This window comes from Lagenorhynchus albirostris, chromosome 16 (genome assembly GCF_949774975.1).
Source record: "Lagenorhynchus albirostris chromosome 16, mLagAlb1.1, whole genome shotgun sequence".
In the NCBI taxonomy this organism is placed as follows: domain Eukaryota; kingdom Metazoa; phylum Chordata; class Mammalia; order Artiodactyla; family Delphinidae; genus Lagenorhynchus; species Lagenorhynchus albirostris.
Window position 1 is genome coordinate 41,915,807 of NC_083110.1, and position 18,511 is coordinate 41,934,317.

The 18,511-nt window shown below is 39.6% G+C and overlaps 1 protein-coding gene across 4 annotated transcripts; it reads left to right on the plus strand.

The window, feature by feature from the left end:
• Positions 1-2,172: 2,172 nt before the first annotated feature.
• Positions 2,173-6,256, plus strand: ZWINT (ZW10 interacting kinetochore protein). 4 transcript variants are annotated; one of them, XM_060126218.1, is made up of 10 exons: positions 2,178-2,257; positions 2,353-2,440; positions 3,134-3,224; positions 3,391-3,514; positions 3,671-3,837; positions 4,768-4,824; positions 5,360-5,502; positions 5,583-5,760; positions 5,851-5,933; positions 6,146-6,256. In XM_060126218.1, the coding sequence occupies exons 3-9, from the start codon at positions 3,204-3,206 to the stop codon at positions 5,926-5,928; spliced, it is 768 nt and encodes a 255-aa protein (XP_059982201.1). In that variant the 5' UTR covers positions 2,178-2,257; positions 2,353-2,440; positions 3,134-3,203; the 3' UTR covers positions 5,929-5,933; positions 6,146-6,256. The 4 variants fall into 4 exon arrangements, with proteins under 4 accessions (XP_059982197.1, XP_059982198.1, XP_059982201.1 ...); XM_060126214.1 differs by lacking the exon at positions 2,353-2,440 and having other exon boundaries at positions 2,173-2,257; XM_060126217.1 differs by lacking the exon at positions 3,134-3,224 and having other exon boundaries at positions 2,353-2,494.
• Positions 6,257-18,511: the final 12,255 nt, after the last annotated feature.

The following is an 18,511-nucleotide window of genomic DNA, read 5'->3' on the forward strand; positions in this document are numbered from 1 at the left end:
CCTTCCCTATAGTCTAATTTTAGAACATTTTCATTTATTTACCCAGTAAAAGAAACCCCATGTCCATTTGCAGTCTCTCCCCATACACTAGCAACCTTCCCCCATTCCCGTGCCAGCTCCCAGCCCTGGCAACCACTAATCTATTTTCTGTTTCTTCAGATATGCTTAATCCGGACATGTCACATTAATGAAATCATACAATATCTGCTCTCTTTCAACTGGCACTTAGCATGTTTTCAAGGCTCATCTATGTTTTAGCATGTATTTTTACCTCATTCTCTTTTATTGCTGAAAAATACCCCATTTAACAGATGTAGATTTTTGTTTTTTCCATTCACCAGCTGAAGGGACTTGGGTTGTTTCTACTTTTCAGCCCTTGCAAATAATGCTGCACTATGGATATTTGTGTACAAGTTTTTATGGGCATGTTTTCATTTCTCTTGGATATATACCCAGGAGTGGAATTGTGGTTCATATGGTCACTATATGTTTAACATTTTGAGAAACTGCTAAACTGTTTTCCAAAAGCAGATGCACCATTTTACATTCCTACCAGTAACGTGAGCAGTCCACTTTTTCCATATCCTTACCTCTTATTATCTTTTTGATTATACCTCTGCTTATCTTTTTGAACATAACTGTTTTAAAACCCTTGTCTGTTAATTCTAGCATCTATTTCTATTCTGAACAGTGATTGATTTTTCTCCTAAACATGGGTTTTCTTTTCCTGCTTTTTTGCAAGCTTGGTTTTTTTTTTTAATATCTTCATTGGCATATAATTGCTTTACAATGTATTAGTTTTTGCTGTACAACAAAGTGAATCAGCTATACATATACGTATATCCCCATATCCCCTCCCTCTTGCGTCTCCCTCCCACCCTCCCTATCCCACCCCTCCAGGTCGTCACAAAGCACCCAGCTGATCTCCCTGTGCTATGCGGCTGCTTCCCACTAGCTATCTATCTTACATTTGGTAGTGTGTATATGTCCATGCCACTCTCTCACTTTGTCCCAGCTTCCCCTTCCCCCACTGTGTCCTCAACTCTGTTCTCTATGTCTGTGTCTTAATCCTGCCCTGCCTCTAGGTCCATCAGTACCATTTTTTTAGGTTCCATATATATGCGTTGGCATACAATATTTGTTTTTCTCTTTCTAGCTTGGTAGTTTTTAATTGGATGCCAGACATTGTGAACTGTACCTTACTGGTTGCTGGACATTTTTGTATTTCTATAAATATTATTTAACTTTGATCTATCATATACTTAAATGATTTGTTAACCGTTTGATCCACTTGGGCCTTGCTTTTAAGATTTGTTAGGTGGCACTAGAGGCGTGAGGTGTCTAGGGCTAATGCCCTATTACTAAGGCAAAACCTGTCTGTGTACGCCAACCAACGTCCCATGGATTATGAAGTTTTCTAGCCTGACTGGTGGAAGGAGTTACTGACCCTAAGTGATCTCTGGGAATCCTTAAAACCCCTTCGGGGTAGTTTCCTCAAACACAAGATGCTCAGAACTCAGCAGAGTACTGGAGAAAACTCTACAGAACTCCGAGTTCTCTCTCTGAGCAACCCTCTCCTTTCTGCTATACTCTGGAGGTCATTACCTGCCTTGGTCTCCCACAAACTTTCGGCTCCAACCGGTCAACGCAGGCAATTCGCTGGGCTGTGCTTAGGTTTTCTCTCCCAAACCCGCATCCTGGAAAATCTTTGAAAGGCTGTAAGCATTTTGAGCTGATTATTTGTTTCCTCAGTCTCCAGGATTAGTTATCCGTTATTGATGCCAAGTGTCTCGGAAGACAGACCCAGCGTTCTCCTTCAAGGGCAGATTTTTTTTTTCTTTTTCTTTCTTTTTTTTAATAAAGGTAACTCTGAGAGTTGCCCCTAAAAGCTAAACAGAGCAAACGTCTTTTCTCTCACTCTGAGAACTAGGCAGCGCGCCACTGAGCGAGCTCAAGCCGCACCTCCAAACCTCAGCACCGCCTACGGGTTACTGCGCAGGCGTAGAACTTCTGCACGCCTGCAGGGCTCAGCAACAACTGCGCCTGCGCCAAACAACGGGGCGCGCTAACGCGCCAATCTGCGCCTGCCAATGAGAGTGCCCAATGGTCCTTGATTCCCGCCCACTGACAGGACATCCAATCGCCTGTCCCGGCGCGCGGTGCGCGGCGGGTCCAAAGTGGACTGAGGTTTGAGCTGAAGCGCGGCCCGAGGAATGATGGAGGCGGCAGAGACTAAGGCGGAGGCCGCTGCCCGAGAGTAAGTGTGTCTCGCCAGGTGGCAGCCGGGGGCGGGCTGGGGCGGACCTTGCGCGGTCCCAAGTAAAATCAGTAATTCCCCTCCACCCCTTACAGCGGTTGCGGGTCGACTAAGCCGTGAAGTGATCCTGATACCAGCCCCCCAGTCTTAGGTTCCTGAGGTGACGGTTGCGTCTCTCCAGGAGTAAGGGCTATGAGGGACTGTCCGTCCCCCACCACGTACACACACACCCCAGAGGTGTGTTCTGAAAGGGGACCGTTCCATCTCTGTTAACCCTCCATATCTCTTCGCAGATCGACCATCCTAACAGGAGACTTTCCATCCCTAGGAGACATGCTGGGAGGGCCATTCAATTTCTGTCACCCCTGTCCAACACACACTCTCCCAGTGGATTATTTTGTCCCCATCCCCGCCTCCTAATGGACTGCTACGGCCGCTAACAAGGGAGAACTCTGGAGAGCCTAGACCCAGGGGTCCAGCCCCCTGTCCTTAGCTCCTCCTCAAGTACTCTGATACCCTGCCCCCAAGCTTGTGTCCTCTGCGTGGCGGGGCTCCCCCCTTCCCTGTATATTTCCATGACTGATTTCAGAAACTCAAACGGTTTCTATTCAGTGAGACATTCCCTATTTAAAATCACAGCTCCTTCCCCACACTCCTATTCCCCTTGCTTTGCTTATTTTTCTTCACGGCACTTACTACCTCCATGTGTCTTCCATACAAACACCATTCCTGGTCCCAGATGGCCCTTCAAGCCAGTGCTAGGCAGGACAAGACTCAGCGTTAATACACATAATCACATATGTGCATGTGCACACAAATTGACTAGACTTAGGACCCCAGGAGTCTGCAGTTTCTCCTGTTTTCTTGCCCCTTCAGGGCCCTGGCCAAGGTGGCAGACATCCTGGAGCCTCTAGGTCTTCAGGAGGAGGCAGAACTGCCCGTGCAGATGCTGGCTGAGTTTGTGATGGTGCGTACAAGATGGGAGCTAGCCTTTCACAAGCCAGGGACTGCTCCTGGGTCCTCCTATTGAGACACTGGGCAGCGATAATTGTGAGCAGACTGGAAGGTAACCTTGTTGGCCTATAGTACAAGGAGGTAAGAATATTACCTGCATCCACCCTCCTTCTGAACAGGACTCCCGGAAGAAAGACAAGCTCCTCTGCAGCCAGCTTCAAGTAGTAGACTTCCTGCAGAATTTCTTGGTTCAGGAAGGCACTGCCCAGGACCTGAACCCCTTGGCTTCTGAAGACACGAGCCGTGAGTGGGCAGGGGGTTGGAATAGGGGCTTCCCTAGTGAAGAAGGAAGAGGGACGTCAGTCAAGTCAGCTGTTTGGCTGCCGGGAAGACTGAAGCCCCAGTGTTGCAGGCAGGTGGGCCAACCTCACTTATTCCCTCACTCTTGGCTCTTCTCAGGGCAGAAGGCAATTGAAGTCAAAGAGCAATGGAAAGAGCTGAAGGCCACCTACCAAGAGCACGTGGAGGCCATCACAAGTTCCCTGACCCAGGCACTGCCCAAGGTGGAGGAGGCCCAAAGGAAGCAGGCCAAGCTCCAGGAGGCCCTTGAACAACTCCAGGCCAAGGTGAACCAAGGATGAGGGGAGGAGAGGGCAGGCAGAGAGGAGGAGGAAAATGGTGAACATGCTGGGTTGGACCCACTGGCTGTCTTTTAAAATCCAACCACATGGATGAGTAATATTCCATTGTATATATGTACCACATCTTTTTTAATATATATATAAATTTATTTATTTTATTTTTATTTATTTTTGGCTGTGTTGGGTCTTCGTGTCTTCGCGCCAGCTTTCTCTAGTTGTGGCGAGTGGGGGCTACTGTTCGTTGCGGTGCGCGGGCTTCTCATTGCGGTGACTTCTCTTGTTGCAGAGCCCGGGCTCTAGGCGTGTGGGCTTCAGTAGTTGCAGCACACTGGCTCAGTAGTTGTGGCTCACGGGCTCTAGAGCGTAGGCAGAGTAGTTGTGGCGCACAGGCTTGGTTGCTCCCCGGCATGTGGGATCTTCCCAGACCAGGGCTTGAACCCATGTCCCCTGCATTGGCAGGCGGATTCTTAACCACTGCACCACCAGGGAAGCCCCTGTACCACATCTTCTTTATCCTTTCATCCGTCAATATTACTCAGCCATTAAAAAGAATGAAATAATGCCATTTGCAGCAACATGGATAGACCTGGAGATTATCGTACTAAGTGAAGTCAGTCAGACAGAGAAAGACAAATATCATATGATATCACTTATATGTGGAATCTAAAAAAAAAAATGATACAAATGAACTTATTTACAAAACAGAAACAGACTCACAGACTTAGAGAATGAACTTATGGTTACCAGGGGGAAGGGTGAGGGCCAGGGATAGATTGGGAGTTTGGGATTGACATGTACAAACTGCTATATTTAAAATAGATAACCAACAAAGACTTACTATAAAAAAAAAAAAAGAAATCCAAACATGAAAATGCACTCCTCCTCTCCTTGTTCCCCTCCTTTGTTTACCTGCAGAAGCAAATGGCCATGGAAAAACTCAGAATAGTCCAGAAGCAGTGGCAGCTACAACAGGTTGGTCCATTCACCTAGGAAAATACCTCTTCTCGCCACCATGCTATTGCATGGGCCAAGTCCTAGAAAACCTTTATTCTGTTTCCTCCAGTGAGGCATTATAGCATGGGTACCAACATGGAATTGAATCCTAGCATCACCACTTACCACTGCATGATCTTGGGCAGTCACCTAACTTTCTCTGCTTCCGTTTCTTCATCTGTGAAAGAAGAAAATAATAGCATCTACTCTATAGAGTTATTATGATGATTAAGTAATTGGTACAGCAAGTGCTTAAAATAGTGCCTGGCACATAGCAAACTAAATAAGTGTTATCATCATCTTTGTGCTCCTTTTCTCCAGAATGCCTCACCTTGTAACAACACATTCTGACCCTTCCTTTTTTCTAAGCCCCTGGTCCTGCCTAAAGTGAGTAGAGTCCCTCTTTCCATCTATGCGTCTGAACCCCCAGCTAGTTCTAGGCTGTAGGGGTTGGGGAAATGGCTCTAAGACGTCAGCATCTGAGGAACCGTGTCTACATTCTCACTCCTGGTAGGAGAAGCGTCTGCAGCATCTGGCAGTGGTTTCTTCAGAGGTGAGGGAGCGTCAGACAGGAACTCAGCAGGAGCTTGAACAGCTATATCAGGAACTTGGAACCCTGAAGCAGCAGGCAGGGCAGGAGCAGTACAAGCTGCAGAGGTGAGGCCGGGAACATGGGCTACAGACCCAGGGTGGTTCAGCTGAGGTTCGCTGTCTTCACACCCACCTCCTCCTTCCAGGCACCAGACCTTCCTCCACCTGCTATACACCCTTCAGGGTAAGCTGCTATTCCATGAGGCTGAGGCAGAGGTGCCACAAGAGTTGGATCTTCCTAAGGATAAGCCCCAGCAGCTGACCCAGCCCCAGGAGCAGAACATTCGGGACACCATGGGGAGAGATGAATGTGTGTCCTCCAAGGTGAATGAAAGATGGAACAGTTGGGCAGGGAGGCAGAGAGAAAAGCTGGGAGATAAATCTTACTCACTGCTCATACCTTGTCTCCCCAAGGCCAACAACCCACAGCCTGCTGGAGATACAGGCTTACCATGGCTTCCTGGGAGACAGCAACATGGGGAAGGATCCTAGATCAGGTCAGACTCCAACTCAGGCTATGGTGTCCCTGGACTGTAGGTATGGCAGGAGCGAGGGTCTCTGGTCTATCTGTCTCTGTTTCTGTGCTCCGCTATTCATGGAGGGGATGGGACATGGGGAGGAGCAAGGAGTTTATCTTATGGATGAAGTTTTGTACATTATCCCCATATCCAGCCTACCCTGGGCTAATCCCTCTCTTCCTCTTCCCCAGCTCTCTGGCCTCACCCACATTGCAGGATGGACTTAAACTCCTTGAGTGCAGCCTGATTTTTGACTACATACCAGGTCGGGGCAGGCTCTAGATTCTGTTTATTAAAAGCCCTGGAGTTCTCTCAGTTGCCTGTTTCTCCGCTTATCTTCATATGTTGGTGGGAAGAACCACACTCATAGGCCAGCAACAAGATAGGTGCTGGGACTGGTGTGAACAGAGAGGGTACAGATGGGGAAGGGGCCCTGGCCTGGGGCATCAGGGGTTGCTTGCCCAAAGGGATATACTACAAACATGCTGAGCTTAATTCAGGGAGAAGGTGAATGCTTTATGCAGGTGATTAGATGTGGGAGGATAATTTTAATTACTGATCCAAATGTTTACTGAATCTCTGATTTGTGCCAGGTCCCTTGCTATGAACTGGAGCTACAGCAGTGGGCTTATCTGACCAGTCCCTGCCTACATGGAGCATAATGAGAATGAACAATTGAAAAGATAAATAGGATGATTTCAGGGTGTGTTAAAACAGGGTAGCAAACTAAAACAGAGTAATACAATGAAGATCAATAGTGAGAGTATAGAGACCCCCATCTGTGTATATTGGCCTGTATCTATGAGTCAGTATTTCTATTTGTGTTTGTGTGTGTGTGTTTCTGTGTCTTTGTTGCTTTCAGTCTCCATTCCTCTGTGTGTCTGTCGCTGGGTGTGTGGACAGGGGCGGGCACTACTGTGTTTGAGAAAGAGATTGCATTCCTGATTGAGAGTGTGGAAACTGCTACTTCAGAGAGAAAGAGAGAAAAATGACAGTTCTCAGAGTGTAGAAAACTCATTTTCCATATGAGAAAAGGACCTTCATGTGAGAGAAAGACCTAAACATCCCCATGAGAAAGACACTGGGGCCTTTTGTTTTTGGTGAGAGAAAGTTTTAAGAGTCAGTGTTCCCTGTCTGTCTCAGACTGGGTCACCTTCTCTCAGGTGGAGATTGAAATCCTTGTGCATTCCGATGGTTTGCCCTGCTTTACTAAGGTGTCCCTAGTTTTCTCTCAAATTGTCTTTTCAAATGTGTTGGCCCCATTTTTTATGTATGAAATAGGATAATTATCAGAGGTCTTTGGGCTCAGAGAGGATTGAGGATACTCCACCAGGGAGCACACAAATGCCCACAGAGTGGCTTCCTCAATCTACTCATCCCCCTCCCTCCCACATGGTTCCTGCTGTAGCCTTCTAGTAACCCAAATATCCAGTCCCATTTTTCCCTCCCTCCTACTGGATAGGCTCCCTTACCCCTACAGTCTCATTTCCTTTCTAGTCTCATGTTCTCCAAAATGTCTGCAGCACAAACGAGAGAGCAAGAGTACATATATATATATATATGCACCCCAGGAAAAGAGTGTCTACTAAGGGACACTGGGGTGTGGGTTGGGATGTTGTGGAGTTTCCCTATCTTTGCATACATTATGGCTGTCAGAAAGTCAGCAGGGAAGAGAAGACACTCACATGAAGCCCACCAAGATGGGGGTGAAGGATAATACCCTGAGATACTCCAAGCCAGGGACAGGGGAAGGAGATTGGGCAGATGTACAGTAATCAAGCACAGATGTCTGCAAACTTCTGGGAACCAGATTTCTCTCAAGGAGTGTGAAATGCATCAGTCCACACTGAGGCCAAAGAGGAGGGGAGGCTTGATTATCTGTTATGTTCAAAGCCCTTGATTTGCCCATGTGGCTGGAGCCTCAAGTTGGCTGGAAGTGTCTTGACTGACCAGCTCAGGAATTGGGACTTGCTATCAGATAGAAGATGGACTTCAGCTTCCAGCTCTTCTCAGCCCTCTGTTAGGCCCTTAAAGACTATCCTTGTTCATTGATACTTGCACAAGGTAGATGTGTGCAAGGAGGAATACTACCCCTGGGAAATCGTGATCTCTTACACAAAGACATGGAAATCTATGAGTCCACAGAAGCTGCTGAAAAGGCCCTGCTGCCTGCCAGAATTTTTTCTCTTCCTCTTTTCTATTGAAGGGAAGGACACAGAAACCAGTGAAGAGTGGGGGCGGAGGGGAGACTAGGCAGTGAATCAGCACAGTCAAGACACTGTTGCTCTGTCTTGACCAGAAGTCTTCTTGATAACTTAAAGTGAAAATTAAGCTTACTCTGTTAAACCAATAGGAAAACTTTCTTTTTCTATTCTCTTTAAGAATAATGTTTTCCCTTTTTTTTTTTTTTTTTTTTGCAGTACGCGGGCCTCTCACTGTTGTGGCCTCTCCCGTTGCAGAGCACTGGCTCTGGACTCGCAGGCTCAGCGGGCATGGCTCACGGGCCCAGCCGCTCTGCGGCATGTGGGATCTTCCCGGCCCAGGGCACAAACCTATGTCCCCTGCATCAGCAGGCAGACTCTCAGCCACTGCGCCACCAGGGAAGCCCTATGTTTTTCCTTTTTAAAGATAATTTTGTTTAACATTATTATGGTTAAACATTATTTTGTTTATTTTTTTCTAGTTTGTTTCATATTTTCTAGGTATTGTCAATTTTTTCTAGGAATTTTTCGTTTCTAATCTTTTTAAATTGGTATGAAGTTGTTGTAATCTTTTTAATCTAAATCTGCAGCCTGTTTTAGGATGACCTAATGTTATATTCCTGATACTTTTTTGTGCTTTACTGATTTTTTCCTTTATACATCCCTTCAGATTTTCATTAATATTTTTTATTTTCTGAATATCATCTTCTGAGAGGGGTATGTTCAAGTCTCCAAGTGAGAGTAGATTTGTTTTCTTCTCTTACAAACATCTGGATAGTTTCAGCAAAGCTAATCCCCCTCATTCTATCTTTATAATCTTGAAATTTGTGAAACTAAGCTCATTTCAAATATTCTACCCTGTCATGAAAAGAAAACTATCTTCCCATTTTAGAATCTGTCCTTAATAAACCCCATCCTGTCTTATAGAATTAGGTAACTTCTTATATTAAAATTTTTACATCTCCTCTTTGGGCCAAATATGTGTAAGTTTTAAAATATAAACTGTGGTATTAAATCAACTAGTTTCCTTATTCCCAGCACAATATTTAAATGACCCTTTTGATACTTTGAACATTGGGCTCTGAAAAATTTAGTGAGTTTTGACACACTTTGCTCTTGAAACCCTGAATAACCAAGGCATTAAGTCTGAAAACTATAGTCTCAGGAATCAACATCTTGAGGCCTTTTTAAACTGTGATAGGGGGGGGGTGAATTCTTTTTATGTTGTTAAATTGAATTTGTGTAACTGTTGACATAGTTATAAAAAAACTTGTTAATCTTTATGGAGCTCTGCAATTTTAGATGCCATATTCAAACGCATTTCTAAAATTTTAAGTTGTCAAATGAACTTTAGCAAGCACATTTACGCAAGGTATGCATAATTCATTTCATCATACATTTTATAGTGATTATACCCATATGATAATTATTTAAATGAGTTGATTACTGTGTACCTAAAATCATGTTTTGAGATAGAAAAAAGAAGGGGAAAATCTAGAAATATGCTTTCAGATGGTGACAGAACTTCTGGAAATAAAAGATTATCACAGACATTATAAAAGAAATAAACCATAAAATTATATAATCTAGTGCACAAATTTTTTATGTAGTATAGGTAATGTTAGGAAAAACAAACACAAGTTGGAAATCAAAATAGGATTTATTTTATGAAAGTTTGTTTAAAATATCCTATAGAGTCTCCGTGTTATGAAATTATATTGCAAAAACTTTGGGTCTAATCTTAATAACCAATCATAAATAGCAATTTTATTAATAAAAATACTAGGTGTATTAAATTTTTGTCCTGTTTATGTAACTTAGTAGACAAGAAGTTATGCTTTATATGTGTCTTTGAGGGAAAATACTTCTCTTTAGGGACAGGGACCTGTCCACAGTCTCCATATATGTAAGCCTTGGATTTACCTGGCCAGGTATTCTAGAAATAAAAAAGAATTTGCAAGAATTTATTTACCGAAATTCAGCATTATCTCTGGTTGTTTCATTTGGTTACTCCAAGTGAAGATATTACATGAAGATAGTAGCGTTTTGGGCAAGATATACTAATTTCTTGGTTGAAAACTCTACTCTTGATGATGATTGAAATGCCTAACTTTGTTCCCATATGTCATTTTCAACATGAGAAAGAAGGGGAAAAGGAAAGAAATGGTAAATTTAGTTGAGGAATTTAGTCATAAAATAGATAGCATTTGTGTGTGTGTGTGTGTGTGTGTGTGTGTGTGCGCGCGCATACACATATAAAATTGGCAGGGATAATGTAGATTAGCTGGAGGAAGTGAGAGTGACTGCATGACAGATATTTGACCTCTTTTTTCAGATAACCATTTGTTCTCTGTGATTCCTCTCTATAGGAATATATATATCTTTGCATCCACAATGAACATATATCAATACCTTCACACTTTAAAAGTACTTAGTAAATGTTCATTGGATCATCTTCAGGGAAGATTTCCCAAAGAGCTGCCTCTTAAGCTCAATTTCAAATAAATGAAATTATCCAGAGGCAGATTTCATCATTTATTGAATGTCGGCTATTACTGAATGTCAGTTCTGAGAATTTAAAAAAACAAAACAAAACAATCTGAGTTTAAATTTAGAGATAGGAAGGAAAAATCTAATTTTAACAAAAAATTATGTTTGTCATTAAGGACTAAGAATTGAAATGTTTTGGTGGCACCAAGGATAATCATGCATACTAAGCAGAAGGAACATTATAAGTAAAGTATAGGAAATGAGAAACTGGCAATTTCAGGAATACAAATTCCTGACAATCAGTGCTTGGAGCATAGGATATAAGGGAGGAAATGGGAGTAGTGAGTTCATGAGAGCCTTTTACCTTTACCCTGCTGGTTATAGGAAGTCAAAGCCTATACCTGGAAGCCAAGGAAACCTATCAAAATTTTATTTCCTGCTTGGGTAAAAGATTTTCAAGTACATTTTAATCTATTGCAATAGAACTCTCAGAAAGTCATAACATTGGTGAGTACAGTTATGAATTTAGAGGAGAATGCACATTTAGAAAGCAGTACAAATGCTTTCATCCTCCTCCTGAGCTAAACGTATCTCCCTGTCTAACCATTGCTTATTATTGGGACTTGCTATAATGACAGCAGCAAAAGAGCTGAAATCCACTTAGGCAATTAGATATCATATTAAAGCAACATTGTAGTAGCAGGAGAATGGAACCTCTATTTTAGACTGTTGATATTTAAAAATAAGTATAATACAATGATAATAGTTATTAGTAGCTGGATATTATACCCACTAAAATAATCACTAAAGCAGTTCAGTGATACTAGTATTCATGGATGATGACAGTTACCAATCCAAACAAGTACACACCAACTAGAAACTAATGAACCACGTATCCCAGAGCTCAGTGCTTTCTGGTGACAGAAGTCACCAAAGCCTTTAGTCACTGAAGGCTCATGACTGTTTGAGAACATCGGAAAACATATTCAGCAATGGAAAATCACTCATCGTGCCCGAGAAATATTCTACTTATCAAGGTTTTAGGGATTAACAGTTGAAAATAGGAGGGGGAAAAAAAGCTCAGCCTTAATATAAAATGTTTATATTAAATAATAGTGACCTACTTCACATCAATTAGAAAATGAGTATTGTTTTTAAACAGTATCCTATGACTACCATAATTTTAATGTTAACAATTATGTTGAACAATATTCAGAGATTACTGGAATGTAAAGATAAGAGAAGCTTTCCATTAGGTGCCTATGTCACCCTTGGCACTCACAACAGACAGCTCTTATTCTTTTGGAAAAGAAAAAGACAAGTCTTATTTGGTTAAAAAAAAAGTCTGGTATCATAAGAGATTTTCTATTTTACTCTTCCACCCCTATCTCTACTCCTATATCTCAGGAGTTTTCAGGAACGAATTGAATAGCTAAATTTAACTCTGTTGGTGTGTGGTGGTGCTGGTGGTTGTGGTGGTGATCTCAAGAAGTAGAAGTAGTTATTGAAAAAAAAATTTATTACAATGAAAAGGAAGGGCTAGTAGATATTCAGTTAATTCTAATAGTCTAATAATATTGTATATCTCTTGTACAGAAGAAAAACTAAAACTGGGATTTCATGTGCCTGAAATTTGTTTTATATCTAAATAAGATAATTTTTTTTGGGGGGGTGGGATATTGCACAACAGTGTTATTGGTATGTCACGGTACATGTAATTTAGCAATCACATTGTCTAACTCAAACAGGTGGCACAGTCTGGCAGATGGTAGTAAGGATTTGTTTATAAGGCTCACAGTTTCTTGCAAATGTCTTGCCTTGTTCTTCTAAAATTTTGTGTGTTTGTGTGCAGATACCTAATCATATTCATATAAGGTGTGCTATTTTATATTTTGACACTAAGTTGTTGATTACATATAGATTTGTTACCCTGATAATTTTTTCTATTAGTATTCATTCAATGCCTAAACAACAAACTTTTCTGAGTACCTATATGCCAGGTACTATTCTATTTCTTTTATTAAAATATATTTCACATATAACATTGTATAAATTTAAGATGTACAACATGTTAATTTGATAGGTTTATGCATTGTAATGTGATTGTCATTGTAGCAATGATTTGTACTTCTGTCATGTTACATAATTAATCATTTATTTTTAGTGGTTACAATAATGAAGCTCTAGTTTCCTAGTAAATTTGATGATTATAATACAATATTGTTGTCTATATTCTCTATTTTGTGCATTAGCTCTCTAGGGCTTGTTTACTACTTATTACAATTTGTACCCTTTAAACAAGGTACAAACTATTTCTCTACCCCATATCCCCTGGAAACCACCATTCTACTCTCTGTATTTACCAGTTCAGCTTTTTAGAGTCCATGTATGAGTGATATAGTACAGTATTTGGCTTTCTCTGTCTGAGTTATATCACTTCACATAATGCCCTCAAGGTCCATCTGTGTTGTTGCAAATGGCAGGGTGTCCTTCTTCCTCACAGCTGAATAATACTCCAGTTTTTGTGTGTGTGTATCACATCTTCTTTATCCATTCATCCACTGATGGGCACTAAAATTGTTTCCATATTTTGTCGATTGTGAATAATGCTACAATAAATATGGGGTGCATATATCTCTTTAATATCCTGTTTTCATTTCCTGTGGGTATATACCCAGAAGTGAAATTGCTGGATCATATGGTAGATCTGTTTTTAATTTTTTGAGGAACCTCCATATTGTTTTACACATTGGCTGAAACAATTTACATTCCCACCAACAGTGTACAAGGATTCCCTTTTCTCTACATCCTCACCAACACTTGTTATCTCTTGTCTTTTTAATTATAGCCATTCGAACAGTTGTGAGGTTATATCTCATTATGGTTTTAATTTGTATTTCCCTGATGATTGGTGATGTTGAGCATCTTTTCATGTACCTGTTGGCCGTCTTTGGAGAAATGTCTATTTAATTCCTCTGCCCATTTTTTAAACACTTTTTTTTTATTGAGTTGTATGAGTTTTTTTTAAAAATATATTTTGGATATTAACCCATTATCAGATATATTGTTTGCCAAAATTTTCTCCCATCCTGTAGGTTGCCTTTTCATTTTGTTAATTGTTTCTTTTCCAGTATGGAAGCTTTTACATTTGATGTAGTCCCATTTGTTGATTTTTGCTTTGTTGTTTGTGGTTTTGGTGCCATAACCAAAAAATCATTGCCAAATCCAGTATCAAGGTGCTTCTTCCATACTTTTTCTTCTAGGTTTTGAATTACTTTTTGTGAGTACTGTAAGGTAGGGGTCCAGTTTCATTGTTCTGTATGTGTTTATCCAGTATTCCCAGCACCATTTGTTGAAGAGATTCTCTTTTCCCCATTAGATGTTTTGGGCTCTTTTGTCAAATATTAGTTGACCTTATATGTTGGTGCTTAATTCTGGACTTTCTATTCTGTTCCATTGGTCTGTGTGCCTATTTTTATACCAGCACCTGCTGTTTTTAGTTGCTGTAGCTTTATAGTATAGTTTGAAATCAGGAAGTATGATACTCCAGCTTTTTTCTTCTTCCTCAGGATTACATTGGCTATTTAGGGTCCTTTATTGTTCTGTACAAATTTTAGAATTGTTTTTTCTATTTCAGTGAAGTATGCCATTGGAATATTTTTCTTTTTGATTTTGGTTTTTATAACAATTTGCATAGCTAATTAAATTTGAGAAAAATATTTCTCTTTTAATTTGATCACATGATCTCACTTTGGAATTTTGATGAGGAAATTGTGTTGAATTTATAGATGGCTTTGGAAACATGGACATTTTAACAATATTAATTCCCCTGATTCATAAACACATAATGTCTTTCCATTTGTTTTTGTCGTCTTCAGTTTCTTTCAGCAAAGTCACATATTTTTCATTGTGCAGTTTTTTCACTTGATTAAATTTAGTCCTAGGTATTTATTGTTTTTGATGCTCTTGTGAATGAGATAGTTTCTTTATCTCTTTTTCAGATGTTTCATCATTAGTATGTAGAAATGCAACCGATTATTGTATGTTGATTTTATAGCTTGCAACTTTACTGAAAGTTTCTATAGTTTTTTGATTGACTCTTTGGGATTTTGTGTATAGAAAGTTGTATCATCTGTAAACAGCAAAAATTTACTTCTTCCTTTTTGATTTAGATGCATTTTATTTTCTTTCCTTGCCTAATTGCTCTAGCTAAGACTTCCCCTAATATATTGAATAAGAGTGGTGAGAGTGGGCATCCTTGTCTTGTTCCTCATCTTTGTGGAAAAGTTTTCAGTTTTTCTCCATTGAATATAGTGTTAGCTCTGGGTTTGTTGTATATGACCTTTATTATGTTGAGGTATGTTCCTTCTGTACCCAATCTGTTGAGAGTTTTTATCATGAAATGATGTTGCGTTTTGTCAAAAGCCTTTTCTGCATGCATTGTAATGATCATATAGTTTTTATCTTTCATTCTATTAATGTGATATATTTATTGATTTACATGTGTTGAACCATCCCCACATCCCAGGGATAAATCCCACTTGGTCATGATGTATAATCCTTGCAATGGTTTCTTAAATTCAGTTTGCTAATATTTTTTGGAGATTTTTGCATCTGTATCATCAGGGATATTGGTCTATAGTTTTCTTATAGTGTCCTTACCTGGCCTTGGTATTAGGCTGAAGCTGGCCTCATAGCAGGAGTTTGGATGTGTTTCCTCCTCTTCAACTTTTTGGAAAAATTTGAGAAGGATTGGTGTTAGTTCTTCTTTAAATGTTTAGTAGCATTTTCCAATAAATCCATCTGGTCCTGGACTTTTAATCTTAGGAGGTTTTTTGATTACTGATATAGTCTGTTTACTAGTTATTAGTCTGTTTAGATTTTCGATTTTTTTCCTTATTCAGTCTTGGTAGGTAGGTTGTGTGTTTCTAGAAGTGTATCCACTTCTTCCCAGTAATTTAATTTGTTGGCATGTAATTGTTTATAGTAATCTCTTATGATCATATATATTTCTGTAATATCGGTTGAAATGTCTCCTTTTTCATTTCTAATTTTATTTATTTGAGTCTTCACTTTTTCTTAGTGAGTCTAGCTTATGGCTTGTAGATTTTGTTTATCTTTTTGAAAAAACAGATTTTAGTTTCATTCATCCTTCCATTGTTTTTCTGGCCTATATTTCATTTATTTCTACTCTGATCATTATTTCCTTCTAACTTTGGGCTTAATTTTTTTCTTCTTTTTCTGTTTCATTCAGGTGTACTGTTGTTTCAATTTCTTAATATATGCATTTATTGCTATAAACTTTCCTCTCAGAACTACTTTTGCAGCATCCCATAAGGTTTTATATGATACAGTTCCATTTTCACTTGTTTTGAGATAATTTTTTTTGTGTGGTACACAGGCCTCTCACTGTTGTGGCCTCTCCTGTTGCGGAGCACAGGCTCCAGATGCGCAGGCTCAGCGGCCATGGCTCACAGGCCTAGCCGCTCCGTGGCATGTGGGATCCTCCCGGACTGGGGCACGAACCCGTGTCCCCTGCATCAGCAGGCAGACTCTCAACCACTGCGCCACCAGGGAAGCCCGAGATAATTTTTTATTTCTCTTTTGATTTCTTCTTTGATCCAATAGCTGTTTAGTTTCTACCTATTTGTAGATTTTTCCAACTTTCCTCTTGTTGATTTCTAGTTTCATACTGTTGTGGTCAGAAAAGGTAGTTATTATGATTTCAGTCTTCTTAAAATTGCTAAAATGTGTTTTATGTCCAGTCATATTGTCTATCCTAGAATGTTCTGTGTGCACTTGAGAAGAATGTGTGCTGCATGGAATGTTCTATATATGTCTGCTACGTCCATTTGTTCTAAAGTATGGTACAGTTCCAACATTTCTATGTTGATTTTCTGTTTGTGTGATATATCCATTGCTGATTGGGGTATTGAATTCCCCTACTATTTTTGTATTGTCTGTTTTTCCCTTCAAATTTGTTAATATTTGCTTAATATATATATAGGTGATCCAGTGTTGGGTGTGTATATATTTGCAATTGTTATGTCTTCTTAATTTATTGACCTCTTTATTATCATATAATGACCTTCTTTGTCTCTTACTCTTTTGGGCTTGAAGTCTATTTTGTCTGGTATAAGTATGGCTACCCCTGCTTTCTTTTGATTTGCATGGAATATTTTCTTCCATTCCTTCACTTTGAACTTCTGTGTATCTTTTTTTTTCAATTGAACTTTAGTTGATTTACAATGTTATGTTAGTTTCATGTGTATAGCAAAGTGATTCAGTTATATATTATTTTTTAGATTCTTTTCCATTATAGATTATTACAAGTTATTGACTATAGTTCCCTGTGCTATACAGTAGGTCCTTGTTGTTTAGCTATTTTAAATATAGTAGTCTGTATCTGTTAATCTCAAACTCCTAATTTATCTCTTCCCCCGTTTCCCTTTTGGTAACCAAAAGTTTGTTTTCTATGTCTATGAGCCTCTTTCTGTTTTGTAAATTAGTTCATTTGTATCATTTTTTAGATTCTACATATAAGTGATATATGATATTTGTCTTTCTCTGCCTGACTTACTTCACTTCGTGTGATAATCTCTGGGTCCATCCATGATGCTGCAAATGGCATTATTTCATTCTTTTTTATGGCTGAGTAATATTCGTGTGTGTGTGTGTGTGTGTGTGTGTGTGTGTGTGTGTGTGTACCATATCTTCCTTACCCATTCATCTGTCAATGGACATTTAGGTTGCTTCCATGTCTTGGCTATTGTAAATGGTATTGCTATGAACATTGGGGTCCTATGTGTGTCTTTAGATCTGAATAAGTCCTCTGTAGGCAGCATATAGTTGGGTCTTATTTTTTTTTAATCCATTTTATCATTTACCTTCATGTTGTTTTGTAACTCCATTGTTTTTTTTCCTCTCTGTTTCTGTCCACCTTTGTAAATTGGGGGTTTTCTGTGGTAGTATGCTCAGTATCACCTTTTTTAATGTTTTATGAATATATTTTATAGTTACCATGAGGCTTACATAAAATATCTCATAAATAAAATAGTCCATTTTGTACTAAAAACAACTTATCTTCACTCTCCTATAAAGGCTCCACCCTTCTACTCTTTTAGGTTTTGGGTTTGTTGGACATATGATTAACATATATTACATTATATTAGTTTCAGGTGTACAACATAAAGATTGCAAATTGATCACCATAATAAGTCTAGTTAAGATCTGTCACCATACATAGTTACAAAAATTTTTTCTTCTCTCTTGCAATGAGGACTTTTAAGATGTATTATCTTAGCAACTTTAAAATATGTAATACAGTATTATTAAGTATATTTTACGTTTCTGTGTTTTTGATGTCCCAATTTACCTCTTTTTTTTTTTTAAAGATTTTTTTGACGTGGACCATTTTTAAAGTCTTTATTGAATTTGTTACAATATTACTTCTGTTTTATGTTTTGGTTTTTTGGCCACAAGGCATTCCCCAACCAGGGATCAAACCTGCACCCTCTGCATTGGAAGGCAAAGTCTTAACCATTGGACTGCCAGGGGAGTACCTGGCTTGCAGTATCTTAGTTCCCTGACCAGGGATTAATCCAGGCCACCACAGTGAAAGCACTGAGTCCTAACCACTGGACCGCCAGGGAATTCCCCTAATTTACGTCTTTTTATGCTGTGAATTAGTTAACAATTAGCTAATTTTAATATTCTTTTCCTTTAACCTTATAATATAGTTAACTGGTTAAAACACCATTCTAATATAGACTTACAGTTTTCTAATTCTGACTGTTTTCTTTCTCCCCACTGGTACCAGTTTGTTATGTACTTTTATATGTTTTTGTGTCACTGATTGACATATTT